The sequence below is a fragment of the Sinocyclocheilus grahami genome, unplaced genomic scaffold (genome assembly GCF_001515645.1).
Source record: "Sinocyclocheilus grahami isolate Dianchi unplaced genomic scaffold, SAMN03320097.WGS_v1.1 scaffold1618.1, whole genome shotgun sequence".
Lineage (NCBI taxonomy): Eukaryota > Metazoa > Chordata > Actinopteri > Cypriniformes > Cyprinidae > Sinocyclocheilus > Sinocyclocheilus grahami.
Window position 1 is genome coordinate 15,768 of NW_015506797.1, and position 15,925 is coordinate 31,692.

A 15,925-nucleotide genomic window follows, 5' to 3' on the forward strand; every position below is an offset into this window, starting at 1 on the left:
AACTCCAACCTATTAGGTGTTTAAAATAAATAAATACATAAATAACTAAAGACTAAAAAAAAGGGGGGAATTTTATTTATGATAACTGTTATGGTACAGATACATTGTGCATCCCTAAAAGAAATACTAAACTTTCACCAATGAACAAAGAGTCTAGAGAATCTCAATCTAGCTATCTAGATTAAGAAATGCAGATTGAATGTGAACATAAAAAGATATTAAAACTGAATTAACAATCCAGGTTTAAAAAAGGAAAACTTTTTTAGATAACCGATATCGTACTGATATATTTTGTATCTCTAAATAAAATAGTTTACTTCCACCAATGGACAAAGTGGAATCTAGATTTAAAAATGCAAACTTAGTGTGAACATAAAAAGAGGGTAAAACCGAATTAACAGATAAAAAAAAAAGCTTTTTCCAATAACTGTTTAGTGTGCATGCCTAAATAAAATAATAAACTTCCACCAATGGACGAATTGGAATCTGGATTTAAAATGCAAACTGAATGTGAATGCAAAAACAAAGTGAAACCTAATTAACCTAACAGGTAAAAAAATAAACCTTTTCCAATAACTCTTATGGTACAGATATACATCATGTGCATCCCTAAATAAAATAATAAACTTCCACCAGTGGACAAAGTAGAATCTGGATTGAGAAATGCAAACTGAGTGTGAACGTAAAAAGAAAATGAAACCAAATTAACCCATTTGACAAAAAGCAGCCTTTTCCGTGACTACATGACGGTCCTATTGTTATGGAGGCGGCATTTGTTCTGAGCTGTCATTGGATGAAGGATGTCCTCATAAAGATTAATGTCTTTAAGTGTGTGGTGTGCAGAATAGCAGCATTCACTCTCACAATCTAGATTACTGCAATCCTGACCTCAAGGTCTGGGTAAAGCCCATTACACCTCTGTCTGTTAGAGAGAAACGCAGATGTACCATCATCCTCCTCATGATCAGCTGGGACTAGTTCATCCTAAACACCTTATCTCCCATTATGGTTGCCGTTAAAGGAATAGTTGATCATTGGTCACCCACAAATTGATTACGCACATTCACGTTGTCTTCAGAAGTCATATGATAGTGTAGGGCTGGACAGTAATTCAATATCAATATGTATCGCGATATAATTTTTTTCAATAATGGTGATATGATTTTTAAACACATTTCTGATATTTCGATATACATTACCAGTGTTTCCCATACATTGATTTATTTGTGGCGTTTGACTTCATTGAATAAACATGAGCACTGCACGTTTCAAAATCAAAATGCGTTGCGGGTGTTTTATATGAATGTATCTCTGAAGAGAACCGACTGTCTTCAGAATAGTTTAGATGGCATTTTTATCTGATAAAGTAGCGTTCATGAGCGGAGCTGCTTTGTTTACAGCCATTACAGGAGAAACCGTTAGTTCCACCGCTCTCACAGCGCCTCCTGCTGGTAGACAAGCAGTTTGCATTTTCAATAATAAACCCATTTCCAGCAACATGCTTTTGTTGTTGCTCTATTTTTAATTTTTTCATAAGTTTGTATGCACAGACATCTGTTGTGGCCGTTCTTGGCTGTTTTTATGAGGCTTTTTTAAATAGTGTTCATATCGATATCGGAATTATATCGTATCGACCGAAATTAAGAAATATATCGTGATATAAATTTTGGCCATATCGTCCAGCCCTATGATAGTGTGAGAAACAGACTAAAATGAAATCAGTTCATCACTGATTATCTTCGTTAGGATCGTAAGATCAGTGAGTTCATTCAGGCTGGTTTTGTGAACCAGATCAATTGATTCATCGACTGATTCAATCTTATGGCTACTTTCATGGTGTTTTTACATTTTTAAAAGCTTTAGTTCCCTTTTGTTATGATTTTTTTTCCTTTAGTGACAATCTGAAAAAGAAGATTTGAACAGATTGATTCGAACAAACGTCTGCTTAGTTTGCAAATCTGTCCAATTCAAACCATTTTTAATGTAGCAAAAACAGATGGGCAGTATTGAGTTTGTTATTGTTTTCTGATGGATTGGTGGACAGGAAGAGGAAGGGAAGGAGGTGAAGGATGAAAAAAAAGAGAGAGGATTACACATGTCCCTGTTTCTCTCTCAAACCCAATTACAGGACCCAGCCAAAGAGAAGCTTCTGCTGCAGAGAAGAAGGGAAAAAGATAAATACGTGGTCAGAAATTAACACTCGTCAATCGCCAAATGCAAGAAAAAATGGTCTGATAGCTTTATTAGAAACATAATATTGAACTGTAAGAACACAATGTCGGAATGACCATCTGACCCTCGATGGTGTTAATCATGTGAACTTTTCAAATACACACACAAACTGTTTACTGGAGCAAACATCTGTCAAGACTCGCGTTTACCTCATTGGAAAATGTAGCATCAGAAGTTTATCTAGGAGGCCTGAAGTTTGTTTTTCCTCCAGAACGTTTAGACACGTGCGGTGTGGTCCAGAAGTCTGAGACCACTGCTGAAAGGCTTCTATTCTTCATTTGTTCCTAATTGAATATAACAAATTTCATCGCAAATTGTATTATAATGCACAACCTGATGATTTTTGCCCCAAAGAACGTCTGACCTTTTGCACCAAGGCATTTCTGATTGGTGAATACACATCTGTCTCTCTCTCCTTCAGTCGTGCTGTCCAGCGATGATGAAGGAGCCGATGAGATGAATGAAGTATCTGGGAGTTTGCAAGAGCAGCGGATATCTGAGGGGGTCGGGAACGCTCAGGTAATGGATAACGAATGGGTGTAGATTTAGAGTATATGCCCCAACTTGACTGCATGTCATAAACATTTACATTTATTCATTTAGCACTTGCTTTTATCCAATGCAAATTACGAATGATAAACGTTTAATGCTGTTTGTGGTTATACACTCACAGAAGTCACTGAATAATTTAGTCAAACTCAGATGGAATGCTAAACTAAAATCATTTATGGTTAAAGTTTTAATTTTTTTTGTTATTGAAGTATTGTGTTTTACATTTTCCTGCACTTTTATATAAATGTAGAATAAATACTTTTTCAATAATGTGACATTTTATTTTATTTTATTTTTTTAAAAGGAACTGAATACATAAACATTGAGAATGTTAAAATTATAACACAAACCATGATTATTAAAATATGTTCATCATTTGGCAGCCCAATTATGATTTGTTTTATTTGTTTAGTTAACAGGGACACTGTACATTAATAAAACATTTCTGTAAACGTACCAAAATTAGCCAAAGGCTATTTTTCATTCGAAGTCCCTGGATAAAATTAGTATTGTATGTTTTATTTTTAATTATTAAAATAAAAGCATGGCATTTACATGCAGATGAGTTTACATTTTAATGCCTTAACACATTAAAATTGCATAATACAAATTAAAAAATAAGCATTTTTACACTGTATAAAGTTATATACAAATTTGATTAGATTTGTTTTATTTTAGATATTTTTATTATGTGTCCCAAAGGTGGACAAAAACAAAGACTCACCAAAGCTGCATTTATTTGATCATAATTACAGTAAAAACAGTAATAATGTGAAATATTATTACAATTTAAAATAACTGCGTTCTATTTAAATTTTTTTTAAATGTAATTTATTCCTGTGATGCAAAGCATCGCTACTCCAGTTCCCATGTCACATGATCCTTCAAAAATCATTCTAATATGCTGATTCATTATTATTATCAATGTTGAAAACAGTTGTGCAGCTTAATTTTTTGATAGAAAGTTCAAAAGAACAGCATTTATTTGAAACCGAAATCGTTTGTAACATTATAAATGTCTCACTGTTTATTAATTTAATGCATCCTTGCTGAATAAAATAATTAAATTCTTATTGACCCCGATTTTTTGAAAGGTAATGTATAAATACTTTTTCTCCTAATCAATGTGGAATGGAAAACTCTTACATCTTTGACTGATCTTCAAATGTCCCTATCATTATTAAAATCGAACCCACAGCATTTGGAGAAAGCTTTTGTGTCCTCGAGAATCAGTCTCGTTTGAAGAAGCGTTGAAACTTTGCCGAAGAGCTATGCTAAACAAATGTTGACTCATTTCAACTTTTCTTCATGCACATCTGTCTTTTGAAGTCTAGATTTGTTCAGTATGGCTGTGGAGTTTTGGGTTCGCCCTTGTTTACAACTATTCATCAAACCCTTTCAACGAATTTCCTTTGTCAGAATCGTTAGTTTTGTTTGTCCAAGCTGGACACATCTTCAATTTGCGTTGTTTTTTGTGACAGTAGAACAAATTCAATATGGCACCCCGGTATGAGAGGCTTCTAGCTTTGGTATGCAGCATTTTGGATTTGCGCTCAATTCTGAAGTAGAAACGTCTTTGAGAGAAGCGTTCGGCTTGGGATGTTTGAGAATGATTACAGCAATGTGACTCAGGTGTTTCTCAATATCAGTTGGTATGTTCACTTTCAGCCTGGCATGCAAACGAAATGAGACACATGTTTATAAAAAGCGTATTTTCTTGGTTTTCGTTACGTCCAAGAAAAATGATGACCAAAAATTAAATATTGTATGTTAAAAGCATAGACTATAATTACATAATAGTGTCAATTTTATATAAAAGAAGTGTATTTTTACAATGTAAAATTAACACTGCTGTTTGTGGTCAGTATTTTATTTTTATTTTTTAAAGAAATCAATATTTTTATTCAAAAAGGATGCATGAAAGTGATCAAAAGTGACAGTAAAGACATGTGTAGTGTTAAAAAAATGAAATCATTTTTTTTCTTTTGAACATTCTGTTCATTAAAGAAATAAAGAAAGCTGAAAAAATGTACACAAATTTATTAAGCAGCACAACTGATTTTAACATTGATAATAAGTAAATGTTCCTTGAGCATAAAGTCAGAATATTAGAATGACTTCTAAAGGATCATGTGACACTAAAGACTGGAGTAATGATGCTGAAAATTCAGCTTTGCATCACAGAAATAAATAGAAATCAGATATATTAAACTGTAAAAATATTTGACAATATAGCTGTTTTTACTGTGTTTTTGGTCAAATAGGCGGTGTATTTAAGAACAAATGTTAGAAATCAATGTTATATTACTAAAAATTAACAAATTATTATTATTTACTTATTAAAATAAATTATAAATTTGATTACATTTTAATATTATATTAAGAAATAAGAATTGTGTTTTTATTATGTTTTTATTATTTGTAGTAATTTACAAATAAATAAATAAAAATAATGTTACAATATATTGAGGAACGTGTTTTTTTTCCCCAAGAATGAGTCAAATAATAATAAAATGTTCCCAAACCAATATGTTGTCACCTCGATTTACTCATATTGTGTGTATTGTTCTTTAAAGTTGAAAAAAATATGAGGTATATTTCTGGTCAAATGTTTGTATATATACTAGGGCTGTAAAAAAAATTAAATTTTCGAATATTCGTCAAATTTAAAGTAAATCTAAAATAAAAAACGTTGCATTCGAATTTTAGAAGGAGGCACCCTAGTGGTGCAGGAGATGTGATGACGATGTAAGTGTCATTGCGTTATAATGTTTTTGTTAGCCTATCCAGTTGAAGCCACTAGATGCGGCGCTGCTGCGTTGTTAATTTAAAATATTGCGGAAAAAGAGAACATCAATGCGTAGAAGATCTTGTTTACATCAAAACTGAAACCAAGCCGTTCACATATTTCGCGCATTTTCTAGAGGGACATCTATTACCGTTGCACTCGCATCTCGCACAAAGGAGCCGCATGTTTAGAAAGTCATGTAAAATTAATGTAAGTTTAGCTTTGAAAAAAAAAACATATATCGAGACTTCATGGCGGGGGGGAAAATAAAAGCATGGCATTTACATGCAGATGAGTTTACATTTTAATGCCTTAACACATTAAAATTGCATAATACAAATTAAAAAATAAGCATTTTTACACTGTATAAAGTTATATACAAATTTGATTAGATTTGTTTTATTTTAGATATTTTTATTATGTGTCCCAAAGGTGGACAAAAACAAAGACTCACCAAAGCTGCATTTATTTGATCATAATTACAGTAAAAACAGTAATAATGTGAAATATTATTACAATTTAAAATAACTGCGTTCTATTTAAATTTTTTTTAAATGTAATTTATTCCTGTGATGCAAAGCATCGCTACTCCAGTTCCCATGTCACATGATCCTTCAAAAATCATTCTAATATGCTGATTCATTATTATTATCAATGTTGAAAACAGTTGTGCAGCTTAATTTTTTGATAGAAAGTTCAAAAGAACAGCATTTATTTGAAACCGAAATCGTTTGTAACATTATAAATGTCTCACTGTTTATTAATTTAATGCATCCTTGCTGAATAAAATAATTAAATTCTTATTGACCCCGATTTTTTGAAAGGTAATGTATAAATACTTTTTCTCCTAATCAATGTGGAATGGAAAACTCTTACATCTTTGACTGATCTTCAAATGTCCCTATCATTATTAAAATCGAACCCACAGCATTTGGAGAAAGCTTTTGTGTCCTCGAGAATCAGTCTCGTTTGAAGAAGCGTTGAAACTTTGCCGAAGAGCTATGCTAAACAAATGTTGACTCATTTCAACTTTTCTTCATGCACATCTGTCTTTTGAAGTCTAGATTTGTTCAGTATGGCTGTGGAGTTTTGGGTTCGCCCTTGTTTACAACTATTCATCAAACCCTTTCAACGAATTTCCTTTGTCAGAATCGTTAGTTTTGTTTGTCCAAGCTGGACACATCTTCAATTTGCGTTGTTTTTTGTGACAGTAGAACAAATTCAATATGGCACCCCGGTATGAGAGGCTTCTAGCTTTGGTATGCAGCATTTTGGATTTGCGCTCAATTCTGAAGTAGAAACGTCTTTGAGAGAAGCGTTCGGCTTGGGATGTTTGAGAATGATTACAGCAATGTGACTCAGGTGTTTCTCAATATCAGTTGGTGTGTTCACTTTCAGCCTGGCATGCAAACGAAATGAGACACATGTTTATAAAAAGCGTATTTTCTTGGTTTTCGTTACGTCCAAGAAAAATGATGACCAAAAATTAAATATTGTATGTTAAAAGCATAGACTATAATTACATAATAGTGTCAATTTTATATAAAAGAAGTGTATTTTTACAATGTAAAATTAACACTGCTGTTTGTGGTCAGCATTTTATTTTTATTTTTTAAAGAAATCAATATTTTTATTCAAAAAGGATGCATGAAAGTGATCAAAAGTGACAGTAAAGACATGTGTAGTGTTAAAAAAATGAAATCATTTTTTTTCTTTTGAACATTCTGTTCATTAAAGAAATAAAGAAAGCTGAAAAAATGTACACAAATTTATTAAGCAGCACAACTGATTTTAACATCGATAATAAGTAAATGTTCCTTGAGCATAAAGTCAGAATATTAGAATGACTTCTAAAGGATCATGTGACACTAAAGACTGGAGTAATGATGCTGAAAATTCAGCTTTGCATCACAGAAATAAATAGAAATCAGATATATTAAACTGTAAAAATATTTGACAATATAGCTGTTTTTACTGTATTTTTGGTCAAATAGGCGGTGTATTTAAGAACAAATGTTAGAAATCAATGTTATATTACTAAAAATTAACAAATTATTATTATTTACTTATTAAAATAAATTATAAATTTGATTACATTTTAATATTATATTAAGAAATAAGAATTGTGTTTTTATTATGTTTTTATTATTTGTAGTAATTTACAAATAAATAAATAAAAATAATGTTACAATATATTGAGGAACGTGTTTTTTTTCCCCAAGAATGAGTCAAATAATAATAAAATGTTCCCAAACCAATATGTTGTCACCTCGATTTACTCATATTGTGTGTATTGTTCTTTAAAGTTGAAAAAAATATGAGGTATATTTCTGGTCAAATGTTTGTATATATACTAGGGCTGTAAAAAAAATTAAATTTTCGAATATTCGTCAAATTTAAAGTAAATCTAAAATAAAAAACGTTGCATTCGAATTTTAGAAGGAGGCACCCTAGTGGTGCAGGAGATGTGATGACGATGTAAGTGTCATTGCGTTATAATGTTTTTGTTAGCCTATCCAGTTGAAGCCACTAGATGCGGCGCTGCTGCGTTGTTAATTTAAAATATTGCGGAAAAAGAGAACATCAATGCGTAGAAGATCTTGTTTACATCAAAACTGAAACCAAGCCGTTCACATATTTCGCGCATTTTCTAGAGGGACATTTAACTGAAATTATGCATTTTAAACTTGAATATAATTCGAATTTTGATCATATTTAAGCACAAAATTCGAATTTAGTTTTTCAGCCATTTTGACAGCCCTGATGTATACTAGTGCTGTCAAAATTAGCGCGCTAATGCAGGCGATTAATTTTTCCAGTTTAAAGGCATTAAAAATATTTAAAGTAACAGCTGCCAAATACCCTAATAACCCAGCTAATGTGCTGCCTGGTAATCAAAGAATAAAAGAGAAAAAAGAGGAAATCAATAACTTTTGTAGCTTTAAGGATTCATCTATATTTAATTTAGAATTTAGTGTTTGATAACTTGATTCAATGTCTGTATATTGCCTACTTGCTGAAGGACACAGGTAAATATGACATTTATTATAATGGGTTTATGTGAAGATTGTTTTAAGTTCACTTAAAGGGGTCATATGATGCGATTTCAATTTTTCCTTTCTCTTTGGGGTGTTACAAGCTCTTGGTGCATAAAGAAGATCTGTAAAGTTGCAAAGACTAAAGTCTCAAAACCAAAGAGATATTCTTTATAAAATTTAAGAGTTAACCACGCCCTCCTAAAACGGCTCGTTCTAACACATACCTACGTCATGATCTGGGAAGGTTTGCATAACGCCGCCCAAATGTTCACGCAAAGAAAGAAGGCGTAACTTTTATTCTCGCTGTAGTATTGTTGCCGCTGCAGCCATGTCGTGAAGACGCTGTGTGCGTCATTGTGAAAGCGAAACTACTTTGTTTGGTCTTCCAAAAGAGGACAATATCCGCTTCGTCATGCCTAGAGCTGATCCGTGCTGGTCGCTGAGGAAATACATCACGTGCATTAGTAATATTTTGCTCGATGCGCCCTCTTGTGGCCTCAGAAGAGAAGCCAAAAGCTTTTTTTTCACCTTAACTGAAATTATGCATTTTAAACTTGAATATAATTCGAATTTTGATCATATTTAAGCACAAAATTCGAATTTAGTTTTTCAGCCATTTTGACAGCCCTGATGTATACTAGTGCTGTCAAAATTAGCGCGCTAATGCAGGCGATTAATTTTTCCAGTTTAAAGGCATTAAAAATATTTAAAGTAACAGCTGCCAAATACCCTAATAACCCAGCTAATGTGCTGCCTGGTAATCAAAGAATAAAAGAGAAAAAAGAGGAAATCAATAACTTTTGTAGCTTTAAGGATTCATCTATATTTAATTTAGAATTTAGTGTTTGATAACTTGATTCAATGTCTGTATATTGCCTACTTGCTGAAGGACACAGGTAAATATGACATTTATTATAATGGGTTTATGTGAAGATTGTTTTAAGTTCACTTAAAGGGGTCATATGATGCGATTTCAATTTTTCCTTTCTCTTTGGGGTGTTACAAGCTCTTGGTGCATAAAGAAGATCTGTAAAGTTGCAAAGACTAAAGTCTCAAAACCAAAGAGATATTCTTTATAAAATTTAAGAGTTAACCACGCCCTCCTAAAACGGCTCGTTCTAACACATACCTACGTCATGATCTGGGAAGGTTTGCATAACGCCGCCCAAATGTTCACGCAAAGAAAGAAGGCGTAACTTTTATTCTCGCTGTAGTATTGTTGCCGCTGCAGCCATGTCGTGAAGACGCTGTGTGCGTCATTGTGAAAGCGAAACTACTTTGTTTGGTCTTCCAAAAGAGGACAATATCCGCTTCGTCATGCCTAGAGCTGATCCGTGCTGAAGGCGGGGCATAGAGGAGAAACAATAATGTACAGTATGTGGAAAATAATGCGTTTTTTTTTACTTTAAACCGCATAAACACATTTCATTACACCAAATACACCAAATAATGTTCTTTTTAGCAGCATCATATGACCCTTTTAATTTAGAAGTTGTTATTCTTAAAGTCTAATAAATGTTAAAATTATAATTCTCAATTATACTGTAATGATAGTATAGTCAGTAGTTACATTTTATATTCTATTTTATAGAGACATCAGTAGTATTGGTATCAGTGAGATAAAAGATCGCCTTCCGTCATAAAAAAGATGATATTAAACAAATATTAAAAATACTGTCTTCTACATTAATTTGAAGATTGAATATAAAATTATTGAAATATAAAAGTATATTTAACAACTTTAATGTTTGGTGGGATTAATCGCGATTAATTTCAGAAAAAAAAAGTGCGATTAATAAGTTAATTTATTAATCGATTGACAGCACTAATATATAAATGAATAATGTTGTTTTTTCCCGCCTTTTTTCCATTCTCTTTCATCATGCTTCAGTCAGGGAACCAAAAGAGCCCAAAGACAAATGCAGGAGGTGAAAGATCAGCGACCAAAGTAGATGTGCCTTCCATCATAGAACTGGACTTCAGCAGACTCCATTACGACACAATCGAGGCGCAGGCCAACGGGACCATTGTGGTGAGAGAAACTTATGCTGAAAATGTGATTTATAGTTGTATTAAATTATAAAAGTGGCCTCAAAGCCACTAGATTTGACATCAGTCTGAAGATCTTAATTCTCTTATCTGGTCACATTGAATTAGGCCTCTCGGTTCCATCTTCCAGATCTGGCCGGATGAGTTTCCAACACATGGTTCCAGCTCTTTCATTCAGCCAATCACACAGTTTAATTTTTTTTGTTGTTTGTGTAATGAAGGACATCTGTTATTCCAGTATTTTAATTGGCCGTTCCTGCTACAAACCACAAAGCAACAGCTAGCCGACATCGGGCTGCAGATGTGATTAAGAGACCAACGAAAGTTTGTTTGCCAGAAAATTTCCTAAGTTAAAGCCGAAACACTGCGGAGCGGCTGAAAGCCATGTTTATTAGAACAACAACGGCTGTAACCTAAACTGGCCCTGACACGGAGTACAGCTCAGATTATCACTGTTTGTCCAGCAATGCTTCAAAAGCACATAACAGCGGCTTTTCTGCCCTCTTTTTACAAGCCGTTAAGCAATAATTCTGCTCTCCTGGAGGGGGCCGCTCGTTTAGGATGTGTTTAATGAGGGTAGTCGGAGGGGACGCGTGTGTAACGTGTGGATTTGATCAACAGGTCAGTATCTCTGTTCCAAAACCCAGTGAGCTGCATCTTTTAGCCTTGTAAAGTTTGAAAAAATGGTTTTGAAATTGTGAAATCAATCTAACAATTTCTAAAGTACCTTGACTTTTTTTTTTTTTCATAAATATAATTGTATGCATATGTATTAATAAATACTGTAGCATAGTAAAAATATATAAATAACATATAATGTACATTATTCTAAAAAAACAAACAAAAACTTCTTTTCAGGGACCATGTTTTTTTTGTTGGTTTTTAATGCCAAAATAAAAATAGTTTTAATGCAAAAATAGTTTCAGTGCCAAAACAGGGTGAAACAATGTTGTAAATATATTATAAATATAACTGTGTCCATGTGTGTATATATATATGCACATTTTAGAGTGGCCTTTTATTGTGGCCAGCCTAAGGCACACCTGTGCAATAATCATGCTGTCTAATCAGCATCTTGATATGCCACACCTGTGAGGTGGATGGATTATCTCGGCAAAGGAGAAGTGCTCACTAACACAGATTTAGACAGATTTGTGAACAATATTTGAGAGAAATAGGCCTTTTGTGTACAAACCCGTTTCCAAAAAAGTTGGGACTCTGTACAAATGGTGAATAAAAACAGAGTGCAATGATGTGGAAGTTTCAAATTTCAATATTTTATTCAGAATACAACATAGATGACATATCAAATGTTTAAACTGAGAAAATGTATCATTTTAAGGGAAAAATAAGTTGATTTTAAATTTCATGGCATCAACACATCTCAAAAAAGTTGGGACAAGGCCATGTTTACCACTGTGTGGCATCCCCTCTTCTTTTCTCTGAGAAACTCCTTTCTGATATTGCTCCACTATTTTGGGGGAATTGGTGATCCTCTGCCCATCTTGACTTCTGAGAAACACTGCCACTCTGAGAGGCTCTTTTTTACCCAATCATGTTGCCAATTGACCTAATAAGTTGCAAATTGGTCCTCCAGCTGTTCCTTATATGTACATTTAACTTTTCCGGCCTCTTATTGCTACCTGTCCCAACTTTTTTGGAATGTGTAGCTCTCATGAAATCCAAAATGAGCCAATATTTGGCATGACATTTCAAAATGTCTCACTTTCAACATTTGATATGTTATCTATATTCTATTGTGAATAAAATATAAGTTTATGAGATTTGTAAATTATTCCATTCCTTTTTTTACTCACAATTTGTACAGTGTCCCAACTTTTTTGGAATTGGGTTTGTATTGTTTTGAATTTTATACTCTGATATATGAATTTATTTATTTTTTTCTCAAAAGAATTATTATTTATTTATTTTTCAGGTTTTAATGCTAAAATAAAAATAGTTTTAATGCAAAAATAGTTTCAGTGCAAACAGGGTGCAACAATGTTGGAAATATAAATATATTATAAATATAATTGTATGCATGTATATTAAATATGTATTATAAATACTCTAATATATAGAATTGTTAAAATAAAGAAAATAAAAAATACACTACTGTGAATAAAAAATCACGGTGGACAAATTGAGTGTTTTTTATTGAAAAATTATTAAAAAAAAATTTTTTTTTAAATATAAAATATAATTAGTTTAATGCTTAAAATGTCATTAAAATAGTTTTAAATAATACAAGTATTCAATATTTATGTGTGTGATTAATTTGCTTGATGGCAGGTCAATTGATTCATGATTCGATGCTTTTCAATACACTAGTGATTTTTTGAAAATGATTCATTACAATACACAATTCTTTGTTGTCATCAGTTTGCACATTGATTTTCATCTAAATTATATAATTCGAATTTTTTACACTAACAAATCACAATTCTTTTGCATTTTTTTAAACTTTAACTAAATTTTTTTAACAGAAGGCTGGTAGGAATTTTAATCAAGAAAATGAGTACTATTTTGCAAGTCTCTATTATAAATTGTATGCTATACAATAATATTCATATTGCATAGATATTTATCACGCTTACTGTGGTATGTTTTGTGTATTTCCTGTCTGTGTAGACTGTTCCAAATCAGTCTCTTTTGAGGTTGGTTTCAGTAAGTATGCTGCCTTTAAAAAAAACTGCCAATGTAGCCAGCAAGAACGCTGATTTTTGGAACAGAGAGGAAGTGTCAAGCGTTTGTTGTCTTTATCGGAACCAATCCCAGCAGGAACGTCCTCTGTTCTGGTTTGGGTTCATTGACCACTGTTTTATGTGACTGTGTTCTTTTCTGCTTTTCCATCTGTGGCAGAATGGCTCTTTTATATCTTCAATCTGTTAAATATCTGGTGGTGGACAGACTTTGTTGTCAGCAGTTTAAGAGACCGCCAACCCTTTGTTATCCCGTCCATGTTTGTCTTTTGTCTTAATGCAATGTTTTTCTTCTCTTTTTCTTTTATAGATCACAGATGAAGGCATCTCTGTACCACTGAAAGGTATTTAGAACTAATAATCTGTTTTGTTTTTTTCTTTTAGGCAATAAATATTGGGGATTGAGAAATAGGGAGAGAGAAAGAACCTAGAAAGGCACCTGACCATTAAAGTGGACCTTAAATCTGTTTTTATTTCTTTTTTAATGAGTTGTTCTATTATATCAGGGCTCAACAATAAGAACTAGCTGTATATTTAATTTTATTTAATAATTATTTAAAAACATATTTACATTTAATTAAATAAACATATTTAAAATAACTTTTAAATTAATGTTAACTAATAAATGTAATAAATGAAAAAAATAATCTAATATAGTCTAAATAATACAAATATAAGTAATTTTTGTGTGTGTGTGTGTGTGTGTGTATATATATATATATATATATATAAAATAAATATTAAAAATATATCTAATAAATTAGTCTAAATATTATAAATGTAAATATAAAATGTATAATATTTAATAATGTTACATCAAATTATACAGAATTAAAACTAATATTGATACAATATTTTTTAAATAAAAAAAACATTGTATTTTAAAAATTACAAATGTAGATAAACATTGATAATAACGTGTTTTATAATAGATTTAATAATTATATAATTATATATAAATAAAATAATATTTTTTACATAATTTTTAAATGACATTTTAGTTTAAAAATGATAAGTGTAAATATAAAATAATTCCATAAAATATTTTAGTAATATATTTCATAATAAATGTACATCTTATTATCTTAGTTTACAAAGCCAGAATAATATTTAATGCAGGCATTCATTTAAAAAATGAAATTTGGTCAATTTGGTTTATTTGTCTTAATGAAGTCTGTCAACAAGTTGCTGAATGTCAAAGCATAAACATACAGGAATTAGCTCTAACGTGTGTGTGGGTGACCATTAAAGGATTAATTTATTCAGTCTGGTGCGCATGCTGGGAAGAGCAGTGAAAAACTACTCGTTTAAACAGGTGTTTTGCATTATTTTGTACGACACGTACGCATTAGCAAAAAGTAGAGCAATTTATTGTGATACTAATATAAAATCCGGACACCCAGTGAGCAAATCTGATCGCTAATACGAAGTTTATGTATATAACACCAATGTTTTGCTGTGGTGCTGCCCCGTGTGGTGAAGAAGTGTAATCACACCGATCGGCTCAGTGGATGGGTGTCCAGCAGACTGCAGAGTTCTCTGACCCTTCACCCTGTTTTGTCTCTCCTCAACTGTCTGTGACCCTCTGTCTCTCCCTCCTCGCTCTTAGTTTCACCGCTAAGACGGCTCAGATTAAGACTCTATTTATGTGTGTGAGACAGAGGAAGAGCAGAGAACGTGTTTGCCTGTATTACTGAATGTGTTCAATAGAGCACCTGTGTGTGTATAAGATGCTTATGAGGGTTTCAGACAAGCGCCTCTCTATTCTTAGCTTTCTAGGGTCTTTGTGCGTAAGCTACCCACTCGAGTGACATTAAAACAAATCATTTGAACAAGGCCATCCTGTTTCGGGCCTTCGTGATAAATCTGTGGCTGTTAGCTACTAGTGTTGACATATGTGCTAGTGTGTGCCTAAAAGCTAATCAGTGTCAGTTGCTGTTTGAAATCCATTTTACTTGCGTAATGTGACATATTTCTGAGGGAAAGAGGATATTTGTCAGGAAAAATAAATGTGGTGGCACATTGTGTGATGGGATCATGACCAATGGGGGCTAAATATCAGAACGTACCAATGCTAGTTCACATTGGTATTCATTTCAATGAGGCTATCCTGTTTCAAGAGCCAAAGATAGCATTTGATCAAGCATTTGAGTTCAGATTGTCCCATGTTTAGTTTGTTAAAACAGTGGCTAAGTAGCTACTTGGCTATTGGTTAGCATTAACCATTAGCATGCACAATCTAAAAGCCTAGGACAATAACTACAGTATAACAATAAAGATAAAGTTTTAAAAATTGGTCTAATTAAATAAGAATGAGGAAGTCCACACCACACCACAACTATAACGATAACGACACAGAAACGATGTTGTTTGAATCGCTTTCAAAACTTTTTTTTTTCCAGCTGATGAATGATAAAAACATTGACAGCCAATTAGGGCTGCACGATTATGACAAAAATCATAATTGTTGATTATTCCCTTGAAATTGTAATTGTGATTATTAATTACAATTATCACAATTTACATTGAATGATGTTTATACCACTGTGGTGGTTTGAGGAGAG

The 15,925-nt window shown here is 32.4% G+C and overlaps 1 protein-coding gene across 1 annotated transcript in view; it reads left to right on the forward strand.

Annotated features, from left to right (window-relative positions):
* The window catches only part of LOC107571594 (uncharacterized), a 32,803-nt gene that overhangs the window by 7,029 nt on the left and 9,849 nt on the right, over positions 1-15,925 (forward strand). The window contains exons 8-10 of the mRNA XM_016257922.1: positions 2,654-2,751; positions 10,502-10,642; positions 13,672-13,705. Coding sequence (XP_016113408.1) covers positions 2,654-2,751; positions 10,502-10,642; positions 13,672-13,705 — 273 coding nt within the window. The remainder of the gene's footprint in view (positions 1-2,653; positions 2,752-10,501; positions 10,643-13,671; positions 13,706-15,925) is intronic.